At 42.0% G+C, this 25,907-nt stretch overlaps 3 protein-coding genes, 1 long non-coding RNA gene and 2 other non-coding genes across 9 annotated transcripts; 2 read left to right on the top strand and 4 right to left on the bottom strand.

Moving 5' to 3' along the window:
• The first annotated feature begins 183 nt into the window (after window positions 1–183).
• phkg1a (phosphorylase kinase, gamma 1a (muscle)) lies at window positions 184–6,736 on the top strand. 2 transcript variants are annotated; one of them, XM_076735304.1, is made up of 10 exons: window positions 184–365; window positions 1,117–1,267; window positions 2,949–3,127; window positions 3,330–3,384; window positions 3,468–3,533; window positions 3,625–3,788; window positions 4,496–4,586; window positions 4,681–4,834; window positions 4,917–5,042; window positions 5,615–6,735. In XM_076735304.1, exons 2-10 carry the CDS (start codon window positions 1,185–1,187, stop codon window positions 5,879–5,881), a joined length of 1,185 nt encoding a protein of 394 aa, XP_076591419.1. In that variant the 5' UTR covers window positions 184–365; window positions 1,117–1,184; the 3' UTR covers window positions 5,882–6,735. The 2 variants fall into 2 exon arrangements, with proteins under 2 accessions (XP_076591419.1, XP_076591420.1); XM_076735305.1 differs by lacking the exon at window positions 184–365 and adding an exon at window positions 487–626 and having other exon boundaries at window positions 5,615–6,736.
• A 118-nt stretch (window positions 6,737–6,854) lies between these two features.
• LOC143323713 (uncharacterized) lies at window positions 6,855–8,307 on the bottom strand. The gene is made up of 5 exons (XR_013077412.1): window positions 8,008–8,307; window positions 7,813–7,877; window positions 7,425–7,552; window positions 7,076–7,141; window positions 6,855–6,980 (listed from the first exon to the last, which is right to left on the bottom strand). It is a non-coding gene; the product is annotated as an uncharacterized LOC143323713 (long non-coding RNA).
• LOC143323949 (small nucleolar RNA SNORA15) lies at window positions 7,233–7,369 on the bottom strand. The gene has a single exon (XR_013077420.1). It is a non-coding gene; the product is annotated as a small nucleolar RNA SNORA15 (small nucleolar RNA).
• On the bottom strand, window positions 7,666–7,777 carry LOC143323955 (small nucleolar RNA SNORA15). The gene has a single exon (XR_013077426.1). It is a non-coding gene; the product is annotated as a small nucleolar RNA SNORA15 (small nucleolar RNA).
• Window positions 8,308–9,482: 1,175 nt separating the features above from the next.
• Window positions 9,483–12,287, top strand: psph (phosphoserine phosphatase). Of its 3 annotated transcripts, none has more exons than XM_076734925.1 (6): window positions 9,483–9,564; window positions 10,261–10,404; window positions 10,492–10,626; window positions 11,196–11,341; window positions 11,466–11,614; window positions 11,735–12,287. In XM_076734925.1, the coding sequence occupies exons 1-6, from the start codon at window positions 9,524–9,526 to the stop codon at window positions 11,843–11,845; spliced, it is 726 nt and encodes a 241-aa protein (XP_076591040.1). In that variant the 5' UTR covers window positions 9,483–9,523; the 3' UTR covers window positions 11,846–12,287. The 3 variants fall into 3 exon arrangements, with proteins under 3 accessions (XP_076591040.1, XP_076591042.1, XP_076591041.1); XM_076734927.1 differs by having other exon boundaries at window positions 9,511–9,703; XM_076734926.1 differs by lacking the exon at window positions 9,483–9,564 and adding an exon at window positions 10,040–10,060.
• Window positions 12,288–19,710, bottom strand: nipsnap2 (nipsnap homolog 2). The gene is made up of 10 exons (XM_076734924.1): window positions 19,595–19,710; window positions 18,776–18,915; window positions 18,350–18,395; window positions 17,875–17,969; window positions 17,284–17,354; window positions 17,018–17,158; window positions 15,439–15,470; window positions 13,871–13,965; window positions 13,605–13,688; window positions 12,288–13,386 (listed from the first exon to the last, which is right to left on the bottom strand). The coding sequence occupies exons 1-10, from the start codon at window positions 19,684–19,686 to the stop codon at window positions 13,322–13,324; spliced, it is 861 nt and encodes a 286-aa protein (XP_076591039.1). The 5' UTR covers window positions 19,687–19,710; the 3' UTR covers window positions 12,288–13,321.
• Between the last annotated feature and the right edge of the window lie 6,197 nt (window positions 19,711–25,907).

Here is a 25,907-nt window from a genome sequence, read left to right on the forward strand (position 1 = left end):
GCTACAGATCAGGGACACCACGGGGGTCCAGCACCTGTCATGTCACTCTCAAATCAAATAAACAGTAAACGAGCTGAATGTTGCATGTAAAGTAATGCCCGTAACGCGGAGCAGGCCTGTCTCTGTATGTGTGTCATGGTGAGGACAGGAGCTGCAGGGTGTCATTTCATGGATCTGGTTTTTGTGCGGACACGCGTTCAGACTGAGCTGCTGCTGCCGCTTCTGCTGGGGAAGCAACAACTTATTTTTGGCATCTGACATTAAAGCTCACCCTTTGCGAAGGCAGCGGCTGTGACTGGACCTCTGTTCGTCCTCTGCTGAGAAAATAATGATGGAAACTCTTCCGATCGGGGACTGAGGACACGGTGAGTGACCGACCGAGCGTCTCTTTTTAATGAATCGCTTTATTATAGCCCGCTAAAGGTCAAATAGTGCCGGGTGAGGCGGAGGTGTAGCTCACACTGTGACATGCGGCTCTCGGAGCGTGCACCCCGCGATATGTCGGCTATGGAAAGACGTCTGGGACGAGAAGTGGATCCTGTTACATGCGAGCTGACATTATTCACACTTCTTATTGAGATTTTGTACAAACCAGCGCCAGCGATACTGATAAAGACATCTATCAGGTAACAGGACCTCTTAATTAGAAATGTATGAAATATGTTAAGTAATTTTACTTTAATCCTCAGACCGCAGGGAAGCTGTGCAGGTGCGCCTCATTCATGTATCTGAATGAGTTTTTAATGCTCTGATTCACTTCTGCTCCAGTACAACTGGAACATATTGTGCTTTTTACTAAAACTTGATGTATTGTTGCAAATGAATCCAACCAACAGTGTGTAAAGTAGCTGCAGTTAATGACTGTTTTCATGATCAATCCGTCTGCCATTTATTTTCCACAGTCGTCTATGAAACGTCAAAACATCATTTAAAGGAATGCCCATCACCCTTTGTCAGAGCTCAGGGAAGCATCTTCAAATTGTTCTGTCCAAAACTCAAATATATTCAGTTTGCAGCGATTTGAAACAGCCTCACGTGACCTGCTGCAACATTTAAGTGCTGATGTTTGCAATGATGTTTGATCAACATGATAAATAACAATACGGTCGCTGACAGGCAACCTGTTGTGAGCTAAGAGGAGGGCAGTCGTGCAGCCTGGGAGGTGAACCAGTGTCACAGCCATCATGACCAAAGAGGAGGAGATCCCTGACTGGGTGGGAGCCCAGGAGTTCTACGACAAGTATGAGACCAAGGAGGTGCTGGGAAGGTACGTTATGAAGTCAGACATGCAGCAATGGTTCCCAACCTGGAGGTCACAGCCAGAAGATATCTGCAACCTTTGATGAGAAGATGCAAAAATATTATGTTTCTTCATCTTTAATGAATAGTTAAACATTTTGGGAAAATGCGCCTAGAATTTGACGAGGCGATTCATTTTCTCATATATTAACTTGAATTTTGACACTAGGTGGGAAAATACTGGAAACAAGGGGAAACAGTTAGTTTGGCTCCATCCAGAGGTAACAAAATCCACCCACCAGCCTCTGTAAAGCTCAATAATTAACATGTTATATCTCGTTAGCACAGACTTTATAATAAATAGTGGACAGAGCTTCCGTGGTGTCACCCATTGGTTTGTGGACTGCAGTTTTGAAGCCTTAAGTCTGGCATTACAGCCGTCGCCATCTTGGATTTTTGGATCCTGATTGGATCTGACTGAGAACCAGGGACACACTGTGGTAACAACTTGTCAGTCACATGGTAACCGTGCCCTAAAGCATACCTTTATTGTCTATTTGAAGCCCTGATTTACAAAACGACCCTCATGCTGTATTGAAGAAGACTTGAATGTAGCGACTGTCACCATGAACTCACTTGGAAAATGTTTGCTGAGGTAATAAATCAAGTGAGAATAGGGTCATTTTCTCAAAAGTTTACATCCTATCGACCCCCTACGCTTCCATATTGGCTTCACTTTTCAGACCTGGAAGCTCCGTCCACTATTTAAACAGTCTATGACTGTTAGTTATATTTGTACAAAGACTGCAGTTTGCCAGACAACCAGCGGAGACTCCAGGAAGCTGAGTTTTGTTACCTTTGGATCTGTTTTCAGTCTTTGTGCTCAGTAAAGTTAATCGGTTGCTGGCTGTACAGACATGAAAGTGGTATCAGTCTTCTTATGTAACCCTTGGCGAGTGAGTGAATGACTATATTTCCCCAAAAAGTCAACAGCCATAAATGTTGTGAACCACTGGCCCACCATACATGTAATGTTTGGTTAATACCCTTAAAAAAAGGACACATTTTCAAAATTTGTGGTTCTTTCATTTTATTTAACAGCACAATACAATATAATACAGCTCAACACTTCGGTAATGTTTATTTGAGACTTCAGCTCGAACAGCTATCAGAGTTGTAGTGGACAGGACAGAAAAGCTGAGGAAAGCTTTCCTCCTCATTGTCATTCCCCACCATCTGTCAGATGGCGGAGCTGTTACGTAAGCGCAGTGTTCAAGGAGGCTGCATTCATTAACTTCAGCGTGTTTTGGACAAAGGTTTAGTGTTGAGAGCTGCCCGGGATCGGACGGCACGCTGTTAGGATTACGCAATTTCACTCACATACAGGTCACAGGGTCAGCGGACGTGGACAGCGTGTTCTGCTCGAGTATTCTTCACACGGCTCAGTCAGCCTCACAAAGAGGGAGCAGAGAGTTCATTTAGTGTCTGGTTTAGTTCATTTCATTCCTCAGTCGTTGACTTTATGCTCAGGCTTTGTTCCTCGAAGTGGAGGACGAAGCTGCTCTCCCATAGATTAGAGTGACACATCACAGAAACTTCCTGACTTCAAGCACACAAACATGCCTTCTTGCGCCAACACGACCCTGTGAAGAAATAAGTGACCTGACGGCGCTGCAGATAACAGGGCCGCTGTGTTTTCTCCTCCTCAGGGGAGTGAGCAGTGTGGTGCGTCGCTGCATCAACAAACGGTCGTCTCAGGAGTACGCGGTGAAGATCATCGACATCACCCCCTCGGACAAGATGACTCCGCAGGAGATCAAGGAGATCCGAGAGGCGACGGTGAAGGAGATCGACATCCTCAAGAAAGTCTGCGGACAGAACAACATCAGTGAGAATTAAACCTCTGTGCATGAGAAGCTTTATGGGAACATGAACCTACATTAACAGACAATGAAACTCACAGCTTCTTACACAAGGCAAAGAAGCGTTTGTTCGTCACTTTGTCCCACTGACCTGTTCGAGAGGTCAGCTGTGAGGAGTGTTGGCCTTTGCTCTCAAGTGATCCGCTTATGTGTGTCTCTCCTCTCCAGTCCAGCTCAAAGACTGCTACGAGTCCAAAGCCTTCTTCTTCCTGGTTTTTGACCTGTAAGTGTCATTAGCTTGTGAATTTACACCTAATTGCTAAAGCAAGCAGCGGCGGTTCAAAAGGTGTGTTTTCTTTCCCTCAGGATGAAGAGGGGTGAGCTCTTTGACTACCTCACAGAGAGAGTTACTCTGAGTGAGAAGGAAACCAGGTCAGCTCGTTCACTATTTAACTATTTGCCAAGGCGAAAGCGATGAATTATCCGAAATGTTTAAGTTGACTTTGGTGTGTGCTGGTTTTAGGAACATCATGCGCGCCCTGCTGGAGGTGGTCCAGTTTCTCCACAGCCAGAACATCGTCCACCGGGACCTGAAGCCTGAGAACATCCTTTTAGACGACAAGATGAACATCAAACTCACCGACTTTGGCTTCGCCGTGCAAATCAAGCCGGGAGAGACGCTCAAAGGTCAATGAATGCACCATTATAGTATTTTTAGGAATAAATTTAAGCTCATTTTGTTGGAAGAAATTCAAAGCCGTTGACAGTATCAGAGGTTGGCTGACAAAAAAAACACAGCAGAAATTCCTTCCCCGGCATATTCAGCTAAGCATTTATGAGTGTCCCACTCGAATGAAGTTACTATGTTTACAGCCTACAGTGCAGCCGCAGCAGCTGCTGTCGGCCGGCGGAGAATCTGGGTCTGGTTGCACAACATGCTTCCATCTCTCTGAGCTGCTCTCACAAAGGTTAAGATGCAACAGGACACTATCTGCTGTAGTCCCAGAGAGTGACCTTTCAAACGGACGTGTCAGAGAGCATCAGGTCACCAGCAGTGGGTCAAATGTCTAATGAGGCTGCTCATCATCGTATCATTTAGCGTGGCTGGTAAACATGTAATGTGTGTTAGATGTAGATCTGGGTGTGCGCGCATATCTGCAGAGACCACTCGACACATAATCTGAAAGCTGTCAGCAGAATTAAATGCATGTTGATGTAAATAAATACATTTTCTCAGATGTAGGAAAGTGATTATATATATGTGGATGTGCTTGTTAGAAGCCAGTGGAAGATGTGTGAACGTGTTGTTCACGTGTCAAAAATACAGACTTAATGATTTTCTGGTTGTAAATGTGGGTTTGAAAGTTTATAACTCTGACGTGTCTGTAATGCAGAGGTGTGTGGGACCCCTGGTTACCTCGCTCCTGAGATCATCGACTGCTCCATGGACGCAGGGCATTCGGGATACGGCACAGCTGTGGACATGTGAGTGTGCAGAGACAAAAGCTTGTTTGGAAAGTCATGTTGTCTTGGCTTACACGCTTTGTAAGCTTGATTTTCCTCCGGCTTCCACCTGCAGATGGAGCTCAGGGGTGATCATGTACACGCTGCTTGCAGGCTCTCCGCCCTTCTGGCACAGAAAACAGGTGCTGATGCTGCGCATGATCTTGGCCGGGAACTTCGACTTCTCATCTCCAGAGTGGGAGGACCGCTCAGACACCGTTAAAGATTTGGTACGCTGTTCTTCACCTCACACTCTGTCTCTTTCTGTGACGTCAGAAGGTTTGACTCAAACCCTCCATGCGGTTTCCTCAGATCTCCCGGATGCTGGTGGTGGACCCAAAGCAGCGATTCACAGCTACCGATGTTCTCAACCACTCGTTCTTTTCACAGTATGTGGTGGATGAAGTACGACAGTTCAGTCCATACAGGCGGTTCAAGGTGAGATGGTCTCATGTGACTACATTCAGTCAAATTCTCAATTACATTCACGTACACACTGCAAAGCGTAAACGTTCCAATTTATTTCCTACCTTCCAGTGTGGTGGTTGGTTCATTTCTATACGGTAGTGTCCTGTATGTTTTCACTTGATTAGATATCCCCTGATATTCAATTTTTGTCATTTTAGTTTCATGGAAAAGCAGTTTTAAGTCTTGGCAGCTAAATTTTCATATGAAATTCAGTGAAATGAATGAAAATAAATGGTTTCCTGTAAAATAAGACAACAACCCCAAAACTCATGGAGTACACTTCAGAATGAGAAAGCTGCTGCAGCAAAACTAATAGGAGGGTAAGAAAGAAGATTTAACACACCCACATAAAAGTCTAAATAAGTAAATAATAATAGGTCAAAATAAGTAAAAACACCTGCGTGTGTGGATCATGAGTGTGTATAAGGTCGTTAAAGTGCACAACATTATTACAGTGATGAGTTCAGATTCACTTTCACTGCATTTAACACACCCTCAATACTTGAAACACCAGTGATTTCCCCCTAAATGTTCTCCTTCAGGTCATTTGCATGACTGTCCTCGCCACAATGAGAATCTACTGCAACTACCGCCGTGCCAAGCCCGTCACCAAGGAGGTGATCAAGAGCGACCCGTACGCCGTCAAGCCCATCCGCAAGCTCATTGACGCCTGTGCGTTCAAGATCTACGGCCACTGGGTCAAGAAGGGTCAGACTCAGAACAGAGCAGAACTTTTCGAGAACACCCCCAAAGCCATCCTGCTGTCGATGGCCGCTGAGGCCGACGAGCCGCTCCACCACATCTGGTAACGAGCACGTCAGGACACATCTGCCGGAGCTTAGTGAGGATGCACTTCTACTCTGTGTGGCCTTTTTTTTTTACCTTTCCCCATTGTATAAGAGAAAGGAACTGGTAAAAAATAACCCACCATGACCAGACAAGGTTGACTTAAGTTTGTCTTTAATGTGGAGGCCGTGTTTTTTTGCTCATGAGTTGTGAAAAGCAGCATTGGGATTGATTTACCTCAAGAGCTGCAGAATGTGGCAGCAATGCCACTGTTCAGCACCTTGATTTCTGTCCTAAATGTAGATTAAAAACAACTGTAAAAATGATAATTTACTAGTAAAATGGCATTTTAGAGACAATATTTAATTTCACGTGAGCCCAGTCTCAAATGCATTATCCTTTCTTTGATGTTTGTTTGAAGCGAATGGAACCAGCAGCACCGTGTTATGATAACAGAGACAGACTGTTGCATAGAGAAACAATCTCCATATCTCGAACATGAACACAATGTTTCTTCTTTAGCTTTTAATGTATGAAACAAACAAGTTTTCATGTTTTCTTCAAGGTCAGAGTGTAGGTTTAACTTTCATGTTCAGAATCACCTGACCCATACAAACATCTGTTTTGTCAGAACTGTGAAGCCTCGGCTTTGCAGCCAAAGGAAAACTTGTGGAAATAATCAACAAAATCTGTCTGACTGGAATAAGAAACAGTGAACCTGCGTACTTGAAATGGCACGGATTTGCATATTTGTGTACTGCATCACTTTTTGATCATTATGCAGGATGTACTGAACTAATGGCAACAGCTTCAAGGGAAGATGATAGCACTTTAAAATGTAACCTATGGATTTATTTATTAAAATGTGCATTTCATTTAAAATTCAAGTCTTGTTATTGGAAAGACATCAACTTTTTGCAATGCTTTGGAATTTTACGATATCAAGACAAACAATTTTATGCTTAATGTAGAAAACTAATGCACAAGAACCATTTTGATCATTACACACGTTTATTGTAATAGAAGAATGAGGCAAATTCACATCCACAATGTCTTTTGCACAATTATGTGAAGGCAGACGGCATTCATTTTTAGTACATGAAGCTTCTTTCCCCTGGGGAGCTGTGGGTAGAAAACACAAACAAAAAGCATTTAGAGTTTAACAGACTACAAAGTGTGATAACAGACATTCTGACTTTTAATTTTCATGTTCTTACCATGAGCGAAGAAGCTGACAGTATATTTTTCTCATGCCGCTGCTTCAGAGGTAGACAACGGTGGCCCTGCAAAATTAAACAGATGAAAAATAATGTTAATTTAAAAAAAATAATAACAGGAATGCTGGCAGAGGAGCATCTTCTCTTTCCAACTGATCATTGTGCTCATTCCTGTGCAGCTATGTGAGGCTGAGGGACGCACTCACACAGTCATGAAGAAGAAATGAGTCGAGGCTTTTGCATGGTGTCTGACTGTACCCACCACTGAACAGCTGGAACAGAATTCGGCCATGCCTCAGAGGTAACCTTCTTAATGCTGGGAATAACACACCAGTGTGTGCAAACATACCACCGTCAGGCCTCTTTTCGCCACCTGGGTGTCAGTCGTAGAAACCTTGTTTCACTGGGCCTGTGTGTGTCGACCAGCTGCACAACTGAGCTGACACACTTCTCCATGGACACAGATTTCGACAGATGCTGGAACAACAAAAGCACAGTGGGGTCTATGAGAGCTGCTGTATTCTCATATCTAAATTGATCAGATCAGAGTGCACATGTGTAAGATGTATTCACTGTGACTTAAGAAGGAGGCACATATTCAGCACTCTTATCCTGTTGTTGAGTCAGTGTGTGAAGACCTTCATTTAGCATGGTGTCTGACTGCATTTACTATTTCAAGAGTAATGCAGAATTCAGCCATGCATTCAAACACGTTATTATCATCAAGTATGACCTACCCCTCCATGTTTCAGGATCAATAATGCCGACTTCAGGTGACGTATCCGCACTGTGAATCAGTGCTCTGCAAGAGAGACATCACATCCAAATTATCTTACACGTGCAAGTTTTAAGCCCATTAACACAACTCTATAACAACACTAGAATATTGGTGTTATGGCGAAAACTGGGCGTTAAACTAAGATTTAACTAACCTTTTTCAACAGGCTTACAGGTGATATGCACCACGTGCGCCACATGCTTTCCACGTCAGGTCCTGATGTTCACCACAGCCATTCATCCTGAATCCAGCTAGCTAACACAAATATTACTTGTGCTGAGTTGCAGCCTCGTGTTTTCATTGTTCGATAAGAACCCTGGTCCAGGACCAGTAGTCCTGTTCTACAGCTGTCCTGGCCGAGAGACAGCGACACTGACAAAAGTCAACGCGCTGCAGTCTACCGCCTTCAATATGGAGTGTTAGCATCGTTCAGTTAGCACAACTCTTCTTCGTTTCCGCTTCCGTTTACTTCTTCTTCTTCGTCTCCTTCTACAATTGTGCGCCACTTAAAAACAGTTTGTGCATATTACTGCCACCCTCTGGACTGAGGTGTGCACTGCAGGACCTAGAATATCATTCTTTGAAGAGAAGAATCAAGAAGAAGAAGAAGGGTACCAGTTTACTTTTAGGTCGGTTTTTAAAATTAAAACAAACTTAGTAAACCATCGAAAAAATAGCTTCCTGCTTGTAATAATAACGTATCTGCCATTACCATGTTTCTTCACTAAAACGGGAGTAGCCTACTATTTAAACCTGACTACCACAATCTCTACCTCTCCCAGTCCCACCAACAGAGTTGATTCCTCCAATATGAGCTATTATATAAATAAACTTCACAACATTTTTAATTTTTTCTCAAGTTTTTGTGGATTGTTTACTCTCTATATAGTATTGAGCAATCACCCAGCATGCTTTTTGTGTTTCTTAAACTTTATTAATGATGCAAGCGAAACATGTATTACCACCTCCACAATAATACAACTGATTTAAATAGTGCTATATTGCAACTCATTCAGAAAAAAAAAACAAAAAAACCCCCCATCATTTATTGTCCGCATTGAAACCATAGACTGAATCAAAGGATGGTAAAAGCTGTCATTGTCTGTCCTTTGGATGCATGTTCCACACTCAAACAGCATTTGAGCTAATTAGCTTAGAAGTACATTATATTATACAAATACATTTCCTTGATAGTTCATCTTTTGCTCGCTGCTCATCACTGCTTAGTTGTGACATTTTTTAGAATATGAAAACTTGTACTTAAAAACAAAAGAGAAGTTCGAGGACAGGTAGCCTAGGATCATGGGAGCTGTTTTCATTGGTCAAAACCAACATTGCCATGAAAATCTACCTGAGGTGAAAAGCTAATGTGTTTAACTTTTATTAACATTACTTTTAGTCGTGTTTGCCAACTTCACCCTCACTCTCTAATGTGGTCATGTGGTTTCAATGTGTTAACAATACTTTAATAACGGAAAACCTACTTTAATACACTTATAGTACGGAAAAATACCAAAACACGTTAGCATAAAGTAGCCGTTTGCTGACCGTTGGTGTCGTCATGGAACAGAGCCAGCGGGTAGTGGGCGGTCCCTCACCGGCTTGTCGCTGATTGGTCGAGCACTCAGCGCTTCCTTTCCTCATCCGTGAGCTCACTGAGGGGTCGGCTAATGCTGAAGCTGGTAGTGCCTTATCAACGCTGCCCTTACCAGTAAGTACCAGAGCCCAACTTGTACGTTTTTAACACTTTTTCCCCCGAAGACGTTAGCTTCATCTCGAGGATTGACTAGTTTCCAGTAGTCGGCAGCTGAATAGAGGTTGTGTGGAGCGAAGTGAACCCCACCAGGCAGGTAACATCCCCTCGACTCCGATGCTAACGGTTACTCGTTACCACAGACTGTCATTTTTGTGGCAGCATGCCTCAGAGAGCGGCTGTTACGTTAAACGTGCAGAAGCGACTGGTTTGGATGTGGTTGCATCGTCCTCACGTGTGTTTTGGTGCTTGCTCGCCATCCCGGCTCCTCTGCTGTGTGCCTGGGGTGACGCAATCCGGGCGGAGGGTGTCCATAATGGCCAGTCATATGGTTTATGTAGGCAGACTTTATGTAACGCATTTTTTTTTGCCTCACTGTGCGGAGCTCACGGAGCTCATCTCAAATGTGTTCATTTGAGATGAGCTCCGCTGATGCAGAAACGTTTGCACACAGGTATTTCAGTCAATGGATGTATTTGCTGCTCCACTGCATAGAAGACATCCACTGCACACAGGGCTTAGGCAAACAATGCAATCAGGCAGCTGCTGGACAAAATCACAGACCTCAGACCTGAAATCTGTCACACCAGATTGAAAGTGCTGCTGTTATTATTGAGTGTCTCATACTGTGCGTTTTTTTCTGTTTTTTTCCAGCACAATGGCAACACTCTCACAGACAAAGGAGCTCTTCCGGAGAGCCGAAGCTGTCTGTTTTGATGTGGACAGCACAGTCATCAAAGAGGAAGGAATAGACGAGCTTGCCAAGTTCTGTGGTGTGGGGGATGCAGTCACTGAAATGTATGGAAAAGTTAACATCACACGGAAGCACGCAATGAAAAGTACATGTTGCTATATGATGCCATCTTTTACTCCTTCTCATTCCAGGACTCGCAAAGCTATGGGTGGCTCCATGACTTTTAAGTCAGCCCTGACTGAGCGTCTTTCCATCATCCGATGTTCCAGAGAACAAGTGAACAAACTGATAACAGACCACCCACCTCAGCTGACTCCAGGCATCAGGTGAGTGTGTGTGACCTTTCCAGCTTATTTGAGAAATGCCAGTCATTCAGTGGACCCTGTGAGTGAGGGTGTTCCACTCAGCACGGACATATGAGTGTGCACAGGAGACTCAGTGTCCATAAAATCATCATTTAAACTGATATTTGTGGTTAACAGCCTTAATATTAATAAAGCCATAACACTTGTTGATTGTTGAGGCCATTTAATAACATGAAAAAGAAAAAAAGAGATTATTTTTTGTCATCCAGTGTGAAGAATTGTACAAAATACAATTTTACTGTGAGCCTAGTTTAATGGAAGTATATACACCCTCTTAGTAAGACATGAGACTAATATGCTATGCCTGCATTTTTCAGTTCAAGTTTTTCCTGCTCCTTTATGCATATGCACACATTTTTTAACTTGTATCAACTTGTAAATGTATGTGTAGTTGGCTCCCAGCCATGGCTGATAGATGGGGCCCATTGTTGCACATCCTGCATTAACTACTTGCTGTTCCACAAATATGTAAGCAGACGCTGCATCCGTGTAATTTGAGTGCTGATAAATGGCTGTTAATCTTTCTCCAGGGAGCTCGTGGACCGTCTGCACCAGCGCAACATAAAGGTGTTTCTCATCTCAGGTGGCTTCCGCTGCATTGTTGAACATGTGGCCACTCAGCTAAACATACCTCTGCATCATGTCTACGCCAACCGACTCAAGTTCTACTTCAATGGTAAGAGTGTTTGACACTTTTCGTGTGTCTGTATCAAATCTCTTCCTTCATCTGAAGTGGCACAACGCTCCTGTCAGCTTGTCATAAAGCATCAGTCTACATCTCTAAATGGTGTGTTTTCCAGGAGAGTATGCTGGTTTTGATGAGAGTCAGCCCACAGCTGAGAGTGGCGGGAAAGGAAAGGTCATCAGCATGCTGAAGGAGCAGTACGGCTTCAAGACTGTGGTGATGATTGGAGATGGAGCCACTGATCTCGAGGCCTGCCCTCCTGCTGTAAGTGTTCACACTGTCTCTAAACTCTCACCGGTTTTCAGCTTCATGTGCACGTTTGAAAGCACAGCCACGTTTATCGGAGCTGTGCTGCGATTGAAATATTATCTCTTTAACCCCCAGAGTGCTTTCATTGGATTCGGAGGGAATGTCGTCAGGCCGCAGGTGAAGGAGCGGTCTTTGTGGTACGTGACAAGTTTCGGGGAGCTGCTAAAGGAGCTGGAGAAGATTTAAAGATGCTAAACGAGCACTGTTACTAATTTTAACATTTTATATTTGCACCCAAGGGTGTGCCTCTCTATGGTTTTATCCAGTGCACAAGTTTCCTTCGACTCCTAGTAGATTTTTATAATGAATGAATGTTTACACTAGAGACCAATCTTACCTTCATGGGGATGTTGCCCTGTTGATTTTTATACTAGAAGATACTAAACAAATAACCAAACCCTGTCTATGTGGAGATAAGGAAATGATTTTAGATGTTTTTGCACTTTTTGCATCAAAACCTTTTAAGTAAGCTAGTACAACGCCTGCGTATTATGGCATGTGCAATGAGCAAAAGAAATGTTTTAATTCTGTATGGAGACCAAGAACGGCGACCAGACATGTCAGTGAGTGTGTAACTTCAGTCCTGTAGAGAACACCAGCATTAAATATAAGAACATGCTGCCAAAGATGTTGTTTCAACTGCTTTAATCTGTGTCTCGTCCTTCCCTCTACACCGTCCCCGACGAACCGGGGGAACAAAAAGACAAGATAAACATGCTTCCTTTACAATAAAATCTGATATTACAATACGCAGCAGCATGACCGCCCACTTCGAGCCAGATTCACTCAGCCACTGCTGGATGACTCCTGTTTTCAGAGTTCATCATACATGATAGTTATGCCCCCTTTAAAAGATGTTGGATAAAAACAGTTTTTTAAAACCAGGCATGCTGTCTTCACAAGAAAAGAGTAGAAGCCATAATTACAAACACAGCACCATGAAACATCAACATTACCATGACAGGGAACCAAGGAACATCCAGTAACAGCAACTAAAAGGAGTGGTTTGCAAAACTTGATTTAGAATAGAAAATGATGAGGTTTGCATTTTACACCGTGTCACACTGTATCGTTTTCGTGAAGACGGAGGCCTTCTCTCGCTTCACTCAGCAAAAGCATTACATCAAAACGCCTCTTATTAGCACACTTCAAACATGTATTCCAAATTCACATTAAATAAATAAATAGCTACTGCATCGTACAGTGAGCTTCAGCAGTACTGTTTCCCATCTGTCCCGACATGTACACACTGCACAGCTGCTCGTCTTTTCAAGTAACTTTGGTTGGTTCTAAACTGAGAGGTGGGCTCTCCTCATGGACCAGTTTTAATGTGGCACGAGACGTTGGACATAACAACCATCACGAGGTTTAAATTGGCCGAATTAACTCACCCTGCTGCACAACCTCCCCCCCCCCCCCCCCCCCCCAAAAAAAAAAGAAGTGTGTCGTCGTGGCTTGGACTATTTTAATTTTAGATACACGGTAAACATGGTTACCTCCTCTGTCCTCCTGACATCTTGGAGTGAGAAAGCAAACACAAGAACAGAGAAGGGATGATCGGCAGCACTGACAGGATAGTTGAAACCATGATAGTGATGCTCTGGATGGATGTAACATTCGAAAGGGTGCCACTTGATTTCAGCCTGCGGCTCGCGTCTCCTTTCACTGCAGCGGGGAAGCCTTCGTGGGGATCATGATCCTGGAATCCATATGCTGAATGAGAGGAACTGGAGAAAAGGTGAAAGATGTTGAGCTGATTGAGTGTGTCCTCACAGTTTAAAGTCCTTTTGATATTGATCAGGTTAAGCGAGCCCTAAAAGCGACGCTCGATATGTTGTTGCTCAAGACAAATGTGCAAAGATTGTTTTCAGATGCACAACTCTGAGCTGTCATCGACACTTTGTGTTTAAAAGGGGACTTTTTTTTTTTTTTAATCTTTGCTCACCCGTGTAATAAACCACCTCGTCCCAGCCCTCCTGCTGCCAGGCGCCATTCCTTGTGTCTTCTCTAGACTGAAGGTCTTTGTAAGCTGAAGGTGACAAACAAACATATTTACAACGATACAGAACAAAGAGAAGCAACAAATCCTCACATCTTAGGAACTGGAAGCAGCTAACTGACTTCATCACAATCACTTAGCAGAACTATTTCTTCAGAAACAACTACACGGTGTCACTGTCAGCGTGTCAGAAAGCTGCTATTTGATCGTACCCCAGAGGTGATGAACCATATAGAGGTTGCCGATCTGTGAGAAAAACCCTCCCACAGCTTCTCTGTTGTGCTGGCGGTATCCAATGGCCCTGGCCCTGCACACAAGAACAACTTCAGTCACACGGCAGCCAAAAAACACCAAGCGCTTCATCTGACATCGCACGAGTGGGTCTGCGCGTTAGATAACTGGCCAGACTTCAAACAAGGATTGAGACATCATCTCTAAATTTTTCCTGGACTGTTTTTCATTTGCACAACTGGATTCGGAGTTTTTTCTTAACGTGAGCTGCACAACACCAGCCTTCCACAGCTGGAGATTATCCACTGCAGCATCCCATCCAACCATAAGATGTGACATCATTTCTTACTGTATACATGTTTATGATTCTTAACACCGGCCAAGTCCGGTTTTAAATCCATCATGTTTTCCCCCAAAGCAAACATGTACTTATTCAAATCATAATCACCGTCTGGATACAAAACCTTCATGTAACTTGAAGAAGATGCTTAAGCCTCCATTACACAAATTGTATTGAAATTGGCTTAAATTGCTCTGCTGGCATAATTTGCATGACTGTAGAGGTTTGTTCAAATACAGGCTGGTTAAAGGACGCAGAAATGCACACATAGGCAAAGAAATAGCAGCTTTGGGGAGAGTGTCCTTGTCCTTGCGTGATCTTTTCATCAAAAGTGATTTTTTTCTTTCTTTCTTATGATTATTTCAATGTTTGCTTATTACAACCCTGATTCCAAAAACGGTTGGACGCTGTGTAAAACATAAATAAATCATGATCATGAAAGGGGCATCCTGGAAAGGCTCAGTCGTTCATGAGCAAGGATGGAGAGAGTTTCACCACTTTGTGAACACATGATTGGATAAAGGAGATTAATACATGAGCTCAGGAACATTTTGTGAAACTGTTACAAGCAAACACAGTTTGTTTGCAAATGACTGCTCTCTGATTTTATTTATGTCTTACACAGCGTCCCAGCTTCGGCCTTGTAGGAGGAATGGAAATGTGAAGCCTCACAGCAGAAACACGGATGACAGTCAGGTGTTTTACATCATATTCACATGTGAGATCACGCACATGACCGTTAGGAACGACCACACGCAGCAGAGTCACCTTTCACATCCAAATTCGCTGACGAAGTTGCAAAACAACTTGTCGCAAAAAACTGGTCCGACAAGTACACAGACCGACACAAATCCACTTCAATCCACCTCCACAGAAAAAAAAAAAAGACTGTGGCGTGTGCAGAAAGCTCAGGTCTTCGTTTAAATCAATTGCAATCAACTACGTTGCACAAACTGATAAACGTTGACCTGCTGGCTGCCTCAGCTCCAGCGGAGGCTCTTTCCAGGCTCATTATACACACATCTGTAATGTACATAACGTTCCACTCTGAATTTGAGTCTTGGCTTGAGAGCATGACAGTACGGCTTCAAAATAGTGCCTCTCTGTGGAATAGCTCTTATTAATGACAGCTTGATGAGGAAGGTTTCATGTAGTGCAACCGATCTGTAACTACAGTTCAGCAAATCAAATGAATCCAGGCTGCCTTACCAGTAATTACCCCACTCGATCATGGTTCCTGGCTGGAAGAAAGAAAACACAATATTCTTTATTACCATTGAACATATATAATTCAGAGTTTTCAAAACTACAGATTGGTATCACACTTTCTTCCTCTTTCCAGACTAAACACACGGACATAAATAAATGGTAAAGACATAAAGCAGGTTTTTTGTCACTGTGAAGATAAGCTGCAATAACAGCTACACCCGATGGCTTCTTCAATCATCCTCTGGTGCTTAAGACAACAAACGCCCTACTGTCTCTATGATGTTATCTCAGTCTGTGATGAGGGATAATAGCTTGCATACATCACATGTCACAGGAAGCGCTGATCTGGAGACAGTTTTTCCTGTCAGATTAGAAAAAAAACAACTTAATCTGCAGGAACTGGAGTGATGTGCACGGAGCATTACGTAGGACTAAGACTGCTTTCAATTTAACCATTGATCCAGGCTACAATCATGTGCGGCTGCACTGCCAACGCGATCTATGAGTTCATAAGTAGAAATAATGATGATTGTTTGAACACTGCTCTCATCCTGAATGCTGATGACACTGGGTCATTGCATGTCTTACAGTAGTTTTGTGAGGGCGGAGGTACTTTTGAGGTCAAACAAGCAAAGCATGTGACTGGGAGATCATCAGTTTAAATGGGAAAATGTGAGCAGGGAAAAGTGAAAGAGTAACGCTGCTCCTTTCTGCTGTGAAGGAGACGTGTGGCTCCTAGTTGTGAACAAATGGGTGTCAGTCAACCCACCCAAAAAAACAGAACCTTCTTTTTATCCTATAATTAAAAGGCTGGTTCTACATTAAACACCAGGCTCTGCAGGTTCTGCTGTTCACCGTTATGAGTCCCTTACAGTCGACCGGGCTGAGCTCCTGACCTCCTGACCTCCACACCAACCAACACAAAGCTTCTTTGCTCAAAACCAATCAAGCTTATAATATAATAAATCATCAAAACAGAAAATAAAACTCAAGTTGAATTTCTTTGATAATTTATTTAACTAAAACTGAAAAAAATAAAAGGAATTTATTTCTACAGAACATGTTGATGTGGTTATGTTTCCTGATGGAAGCGCGTCACACATGATTCATTCGAGGACCATCGGAAATGTTGAAATCTGCAGATAATCTCTGTTTCTACAGTTTCTGACTTGGATAAACGGTGTAATTTTGGTGATTTTTTTAAAGAAAACATTTCAATCCTGCCAGTGGGTTGTGGGGTTCAGAGTGCTGAAAGGTTTTTTGGGGGGAGTTTGAGGGGTATTGTATGCTGTACATTGTTTGAGGGGTATTATATGACTGTGAAGCCCATTAAGGCATTTCTTGTGATTTTGAACTATATAAATAAGATGAACATAAAAAGAAAGGGCGATTAATTCAATATCAGCAGTTACACCCATTTGAGTTTGATAAATGTTTGGATTGCTGGTGATGCTGATTATGTTTGGCACTGAGCAGAGGTACGGGCCACATCAGACATTATGGGCTGGACTCACACTTTCAAACTCACTCAATCACAGACATCAACAGCACTACTAATGACCCTCTGGTCCTCACTCACCCTGAGCTGGTAGGACCTGAGCTCATAGATGTTGGGGCCCTCTCGGGGTACGGGCTCGTTCCAGAAGCTGAACTCCAGCAGGAGCTGGTTTCTGCGAGACATCAGCATCTTACCCCGCTCCTTCCTGTACGCTGTGAAGTCCTGCCAATGGACAGACACCAATCAATAAGCTTTATGTCGACTGATGGCTGCACTCTGCTGTTAGCACACTGCTACAGCATTAAGCAGGGGTGATACAAATGAGATGTGTCTGAAGGAGCCTTCACCTGGTTCTGCTTGAGCTTGTTCATCACCTCTGTCAGAGCTGGGTATCCTCCTCTGTAACGCCACAGATGAACTGGGAGAAGAGGAAAAAATAAATAATAGATCACAGAACAGTCAGGATCATTAAAGAGTATGATTTTAAAAAAATCTTCCAGCCTTCAGACTCAGATATAATCTTTGACCTAACAGGTCCTGAACTATATACATGTTTGTGAAAATGCCCTTTTATTCCAACAGAGTTTCAGAAGTGAAGAAATTATATCCTGATAATTGAAAATCTAAACTAGAAAGACAACATAAATCATTAGTCTGTCCAGGTTATATTAGACGAATAGTTAATAATTCATAGCAATGAATTATTTTTCATGTTTATCTGACTTAATGAATGAGTCTGTTTGTTCAGGTGTTATCAAGCCATTTATGCAGTTGTATACTGAGCCTATGTTTGTGGTGTAAAGGCTTACAGTATGGTATGCTAGCATGAGTGTGGATATACAGTATAACAAGCCTACTGATTTGCAAACTGTGCAGAGCATGTAGGACAGATATACGTTACACCGCAGATGTCTGTGTGTTGATATTAGTAATCCTACCAGCCTGGTCTTGTTCTCCATACCAGGTGTTCCAGGTGCCCACCAGCTCACAGGGGTAGTACTTATCAGCATGGATAGAGGGCAAAACATCCTCACTGCGATGAATGAGAAACACACAAGTGAACCAAATACACTGAAATATAAAAAGTGCAAACGGCAATCACATGTTTTGTAGTCGCATGTCTTCCCTCTAAAGTTGCAAGTCCCAAATTAGTCTCTGACTACAAGTAGGTTCCTGTCGCTCCAGTAGCCTCCAGTCATCTTAGCTATGAGCAAAATTGGTCTATGAAGGACTGAAGTCATGACACGTCGTCAATCATCTCACAGGAATAGACTGCACAGAATTCTTCACAGCACAACAGTTTACTGGGTCGTCCCGACCTCATGCTGCTACTACTACTGCGGCTACTACTTGCACTTAAGTACAAGCTAATAACAGCTTGCAGCTTAGACAATAATATGAAAAGACACTCACCAGAGTTTGTTGTAGGAATCCAGGCACTCTGGCTTGACATTATGGACTGAAAAGAGAGTCAGACTTAAAAACAATCTCATTTTTACTTTAGGAGAAATGGTTCAGAGCTGCAACAATTCATAGATTCATTGATTAGATCTGTCAAATTAATTGCCAACTATTTTGATAATTCGTTAATTGGCACAAGTAAAAAAAAAAAGTCAAAATTTTCTGATTCCAGCTTCTAAAATATGAATATGTTGGTAGTTTCTTTACATTTCTATGACAGTAAACTGAAAATCTCTGGGTTATGGACAAAACAAGACATTTGAGGAGATCATCTTCGGCCATTTTTCACCAAGCTACGACTCTATGAATCAAGACGACAATGACAACAATCACTGCAGCCCTGAAATGGTTTATGGATTACGACAGTGGTCAACTTACACTGGATTTTGTACAGGTTACTTTCCTCATTTTTGGTCAGTAGGTTGGAGTGTGCATCTTTCCTGGGATCAACTTTCCTCACAAACAGTGACTTAAACCAGCTGTCCTCCCTGTTTCTGCTGCTGGACGTTGCAAACCCCCTGCAAACACAGAGAAATTAGCATTATTGCACGACCAGTGTAAAACTATGCCAAGACTGGCTTCCTGGTTTGATGTCTGTGATGTCTGATTAGGTTCGGACTCCTTTTTGTTTCTTCATGTGAGCTGACATGTGTGATGCACTGATAGAAGATACAGAAACACTCAGAATATCACAGATTTACAGTTGTTGCTGTAAGGTCAAAAGACAGGCTGGGTTTGACATGTCAGTACTTCCACTGCATACACACTGCGATAATAGTGTATGTCCTACATAACAGTGCAGCAGGTCACAGTGTGTAACAGTGCATGGCTCACTCATCATTAATACATGCTATTTGTAAGACATAAGCAGATGCATTAAATTTCACAATAAAGTACCAAATTGACCTTGACCATTTGAGACGTTCAAGAACAAAAGATGACAGAAACTTGTATTCTTTCACTTTTGCCAGCAAATCCAAGCAGCTTTAATCTTAAATGTCAAGGAGCAAAAAAATTTAACGGAGTAGCTTTCACGTTAAGTTCAAGCTGAAGGCCACCGGGGACTGGCTAGCAGTTAACGGGCTAGCTTGCCCAAGCTCATCGTCGTGCGGAAACGTACTGAAATGAATGACACAGCAGCGATCTACAGACACTACAGACCTGACTACTAGACATGTACACTGACGGCTGCCTCACCTGGTCCACACGACGAGCTGTCCGGCGGACTGGGCCCTGCTTTTAGCCCGACCCAGGCCACCGCTGACTCTGTGAAGGACTCCAGTCGCCATCTTCGACTGTGCTGACAGGGCAACCGTTGTTACCACCTCTGACCAGCAGGTGGCAGCGCGCTCAACGGAAGGCCAGGTCACAGTGACCTACGGACCAAAGATGAAGAACATACAGCGAGCAGAGGGCATGTAAGCACGACGACATATGAGCATGTATCGTGTAGAGATTCAACAGTGTGTTATTGTGGTTAAATGTAAGAGAAAGAAAAAAAAAAAAAAAAAAGAAGAAGCATACATTAAAACAATGAATAAGAGACTGTGAGTGAGAATGTACTTCTTACAGGCCTTTTTCGTAGCAGACATTTTGACTTTTCAAAGTAGAAGAAGCACAGATGTTGCGTTCAAAGCACACTAGTATCCTGGTTAAGATTTGCACATGTAAACATCAAGTCCTACTTTGAGGAACCAATTTTGGGAAACCGAAATCTGCTACCTAGAGTAAAAGAAACCAAGATAATGTAGCACATTAACACCTTATCCAGATTTCTGAGCAGGCTTCTGAACTTTCTTTGTTGGTACTGGACATAGTCATGAGAAATCAAGACAGGATCACAAGCCTGGATACTGTTATGATCATATATACAGAGATATGAATAACCTGAATTTTCCCCTTCCAAGTAAATATCAATGAACATGATCAAAACCAGGAAAAGACTCAACACCAGGATACAAGTATGTGTAAACTCACTCAGTGAGCCAGCATGCACAGCACCAGACTCCTGAAACTGAAGCAGATACATGGTATTCAGCCATCACTGACTTTATTGTTTACATCTGTGCTTCTCCTTCTGTAACATGTTAAGATGTCCTCCATGAAAAGGTCTCTACAATCTGGAAGAAGAAACTGAATGACCATCCTTGAATGTCGCAACAAAACTACATCCAGACAGATATCTCTTGGGGTTTGTTTTCGGAGGTAGGATAAGTGTCCACATACAAAAGAAAGGGTTTTTGTTGAGACAGCTCATCTCATAAATGAAAAATGTGCTGAGAATAATATGAAGATTCATAGTGAATTGAAACATGAGATTGTTTGGCACGTAGTAGTGCAAAATGTAGACACCCACAATGTAATATCTCAGTGGTGGAAGAAGTACTCAGATCTTTTACTTAATTCAAAGTCGGGATATCTCTCTGTACAAATTCTCTGTCATAGGTAAAATTCCTACATTCAAGATTTCACTTGAGTAAAAGTATGAAAGTATGACCAGCAAAATGTATTTTAAGTATTACAGTCAGTCATATTATTGGAATATTATATACTGTTGGATAGTTTAATCTATAGGTGAGCTTCTCCGTTTCACTGAAGCACTTTGAGTATCATGATTAGTAACAACAGCTGTCAGATAAATGTTGTACAGTAAAAAGTACAATATTTACCTCTGTAATGCAGTGAAGTAGAAGTATAAAGTTACATAAAATCAAAAAAGTAAAGGTACCGCAAAATTGTACTTAAGCACAATACTTGACTGAATGTAGTTACTTTACACCACTGCTACATATTGATTTGATAAATAGATTTCCAAATCATTAAGCATTTCTCCATATGTGGACAGATAATGAATAAATGTTAGTAGACTCAGTTTCTACTTAACAGCTGCGACATTGTTGCCTGACATCAGGACAGTGCTTGGGGTCTGCTTCATTACAGAGGCAGCGTCTCTGCTACATAGTGAAAGAAGCTTCTTTTAATGGATCACAGCAGACATTTTAACTTGCAACAGTAGGGAAAACACATGTGTAATTAATAAAAAATAATTCTGGCTGTGTTTGATTTAGGTAATTCATAAAACAGAGCCAATGAGCTAGCACGGTTCCATGAGCCTGGAGCTAGAACACCTAACTGAAAGCAGCCTTTATTAAGCTTATTAATTACACCTGTGCTTTCCCTGCCATGACTTGTCAAAATGTCTGTGGGGATAAAGGCCCATTGTTTCTCGTCGTGGATATCACACACTATTGCCTCTCAGTGTATGTCTGACGTGCATCATATCCAGAAGTAAAATTATCCTCAGCTGGCATCCTTAGAAAAAAAAACAGGGTATTTGGCAGATATGATGGCCCTGAAAATGAAGACTGGTGGGAATCTCCCTCATGGCCTCAATACAAAATACAGTACAATAAACTTTAATATGACGTGTCCACCTTAGTGGAAATTTGTCTTTGAATACATCTCAGCAAGATAAAGCATTCTTTGATTAGGAAATGGAACATTAGAGATCATAGCTATATATAAAACAACAGTAACGCGACAGAAGTTGTAAACATCAATTACAAAACTGTATGTGCAGCCAAACAAGAACAACTGATTTTTCAAACTTTAAGGTACTTTCTAGAAAGCTGGTTGTTTTTCCAGTGAGAACAAAGACGAAAAGTTCCATAATAACCTAGATGCACTTTGGTGTGCATGATGGTCAAATAGTTCCCAAAACACACTACACCAGTTAAACAGGTGAGGGCGCTACAGTTCAATGCATGGCCTGTCAGCAGCAATTTTACACAAAGCTCTGACCTGACTGTCTCTGCAGTGGTCAACAGAGTGGTTAAGAGCAGCAGCCTGAAATGGCATTGCCAAACAACCGGTGCATCACTTTGATCTGGCACCATGCATAGTGCCGATGGGTGAAAGTATGCTGTCTCTGGTGCACAACAGATTGCAGATTAAAATGCGTTTGCAAAACGTTTCACACACTGACACTTCACATTATGATATGTTAAATTTCACACGAGGGAGCAAACCTTACTTCACTTTGCAAACTTGCCTCCAGGCACACCGCAGTCTACCATGTTGGGTTTGGCAGGTGGCATGGGTGTGACGTTTGCTATACTGGTTGTTCATATACAAAAAAAAATAAGATCAAATTAGGCCCTTCAATTTGTAGGTGCTGATATGCTGTAAATAATGGATAAACTGAATTTCTGTGTGTTGTAAGGCCTTCAGGAAGAGCACGTCAGAGCTGTAGGATCCAGTTGCTCGTGGATGATGAAGAGGGTGATGAAGTTGCAACCATGGAGGAATTCAGTACCAGCTGAGACTGATTTATTATTTGACAGAGTGACTATGAACCTAACGGGGACCATATTGCTAAAGCTTACTTGGCTTTCGGAGAAAGACTACTTACCACCAGTGGAATTCAGAAAGTATGGTGGGATTTGTTTTAAGTTCAAAGACATGAATCATAAGGGAGTGTTTTCTTGCTGAAACATTTTTGAATACCAAAAGGCAAAATGTAGATGTGTCTGGGAATTCGAAGTATGATTGTATCTGCTGAAATTTTGCTCTTTTAGTTTGGAAAGTTATCAGAGTTATCAAGGTGGTTGATTTTGGTGAGGAAACTTAATTTTCACCTCAGTGCATAGTTTCACTCGTTTAACCAGATCCAACATTTTGATATGTTGCACTTTTTTCCTGTTTTATTTGATTGAGTGTTTAATTAAAATAGCTGCATGTTCAGCCATGAACATCAATATAAAGTTGTCCCCTTTGGATATCAGCACAGTACAGTACCTATAATGTCAGCATTAATCTGAATGGCCCGATCTGTATTTTTAATGAACGTAGTTGGACTTGAATACTTTCACAAAGGGCACATTTTATTATTGGAAAAAGTGAGATCAGCTTTTTACAAAGAACTCCAGTTTCACTGCTCCAGCTGTACATATACTGTACCTCATTACTGGTATAGTAAAATGTATTTTGTGGGGTTATCACAATGCTGAATGAACTTTTGATAGCCTTCGTACCTGTTTTTTACATCAGATGCAGGCAATGGCAGCACTAAGCTGTGGCCCAGGGGCCACGGCCACCCCGATGCAATCGCTGCCCTACCCCCGCCAACTGGCCGCTGCTCTCGAGTCACACATGCATAAAATTCTTCTTTCTAATATTTTCATTTGGTACTTTTCATTTAATGATGTATATTTTTCTAATAGTTCATGTGAATGAAGGTAACAAATGCAGAGCCTTTTGACGACACTCATGTATGAGTGGCACATTTTAAGGTGTGCATGTAGTTTAATGGATGCCCCTAGCTAAAACAAATGCAGTCAACAGCCCTGCAACAAACCCTACCTGTTTTCATGAGTTTATACAGCCAAATGAAAGCAAGTGCAGTCCCAACTCAAGGCCCACTTACTAGCTTTCAGAGCTTTCATCAATGGAAGGAGTCCAGCTGTCATGGAGATGGAAGCTCAGTCACTCTTAAGGATTTCATAGGACTTTTAGGACTTCTCAAGTAAAACATGACAATACCTTCTTGACCTTGAATATTGTAATCGGACAAAACAGCCCCAACTCAAGGCATGCTTATTAGCAATTTATGGGGGCTCTCAACTGTATCACATAGCATGAAGCAAACCTCACACTGTGTGATATGGTCAAAAGGTCTGGGAAAAGCTCCGAACCAGACGTTGAGTTGATTTGGGGGGTTTTTTGGAAACATTTGTCTGTTTGTCAAGAATAGTCTTACTGGCTCTATTTTGGGTCCCATTGTCCAAAAATAGGAAAGATGAGTGAAGATAGATGGGTTTCTGTTAGATGTTTTTGGCATCATGCCCTTGGACTAGGCAACAAACTGGCCTGGAAGTTAGGAGGCCAGACAGGATACCAAATGTCTTAAAAATCTTTAAAGTACGTTTTAGGCTTATTATTATGTGTTTCTTGACTGTGTGGCTTATGTCTTTTGCACAGCACCTTATAATGTCTGCCATTGAATAGTTGCTGTATATATACATATATATACACACATATATATATGCATGTATGTATATATATTCCATTCATTTTACAATGCCATGCTGGTATTTGGTCTGGTGTTTCCCTGAACATCTGAAATCACTGACAACATACTCAGATTTTGCTTTTGGATACAATGAGTTTCTCTAAACCAAGGCTTCGACATGAACAGCTGTGAAAACAGCTGATATGAATCCTCCACTAATGCACCAGAAAACCATGGATGCCATTTATCAGGGAGTTCAGAAATATTAGAAAAAATGGTCTTTGCTCAGCTCTCTTGAACCCACATGGCTAAATCCCCAACGCTAGCCTCCAGTTCACAGTATGAACTGGATGGATCTTCAGCAAATTGAATATCTGCAAGCCAAATCATCTGAGCGGCTGTCTTTGCAGTTTCTCTCTCCCTCCTCTTATTATTTTTGGCTTTATTACGGACATGCTTGCCGTTGAAAGCTCTCCAAGAAATGCAGTTGGGCTTGTGAGAAAATACTTTGGACATAATGTTTATGGCCTTCACGCCTTATCTTGCCTGGGCAATGCAGTGAGTGAATACAGCACTACTACACACAGTGGCACTGAAACATTTACAATATCTCATGTGAGCAGATTAATGCCCTGGAATATGTCTGTGTTTTAATTTAGATACTGAAATACAAATAAGAAACCGACTGTTGCCAAGAATTAGTATAGTCTGACCAGTGTAAAATGTGCAGGAGACAAACCCACTGTGACTCAGGCTTGAAATAAAAATGAACAGACAGAATAGGCTCACCATTTTGAAACAATAAAATCTAGCAAAGCACTTCCTCTAAGTCCTTAATGTACTTTATATTTAATGTCGTCTGTAACTGCTTGTGCTGCAGTATCAGTTGGGGAGGAAACACTGAGATCCTTTAATTATGTACAGTGCTTGAAGTGGAAAAGAGTAAGTGCCCGTAACCCCCTTATTGGCATGTGTATCAGCTGGTATCAGTCCAATTACATTCTGAATTTCAACAGTGTATGAAAGGAGATACTGCTGATGTTCACAACTGAAATCAATTCAACCAAGGGGACAACCATTTCAATGTAGAAGCCAATAATAATAATGTAGAAGTGAGTACCTGCCCACTTCAAGCACTGCTGCAGTAAAGAACAGAATAAAAATACTCCATTACAAGTAAAAGTCCTGCAGCATATTACTTAAGTAAAAGAATATTCCAATTATTAGCCAAATGTGTTTCCAGTATAAAAAGCAAAATCAGTCGCTGTACTTCACTTTGTGGAATTTTGGTGGAGTGCAAGTATAAAGTGTAGCACTGAAATACTCAGCTAAAGTACAAGCACCTCGAAATTATACATAAGCACAGTATTTGAGTAAATGTACTTAGTTACTCTCCATCACTGTACAGTTAATATAAAGAAGTTGCACCAGGGTTAAAAAGTTATAATCCTACAACACTAAAATGACTATGACTTAAATACATTTCAAGTAAATGCTTTT

This window comes from Chaetodon auriga, chromosome 7, assembly GCF_051107435.1.
Source record: "Chaetodon auriga isolate fChaAug3 chromosome 7, fChaAug3.hap1, whole genome shotgun sequence".
Lineage (NCBI taxonomy): Eukaryota > Metazoa > Chordata > Actinopteri > Chaetodontiformes > Chaetodontidae > Chaetodon > Chaetodon auriga.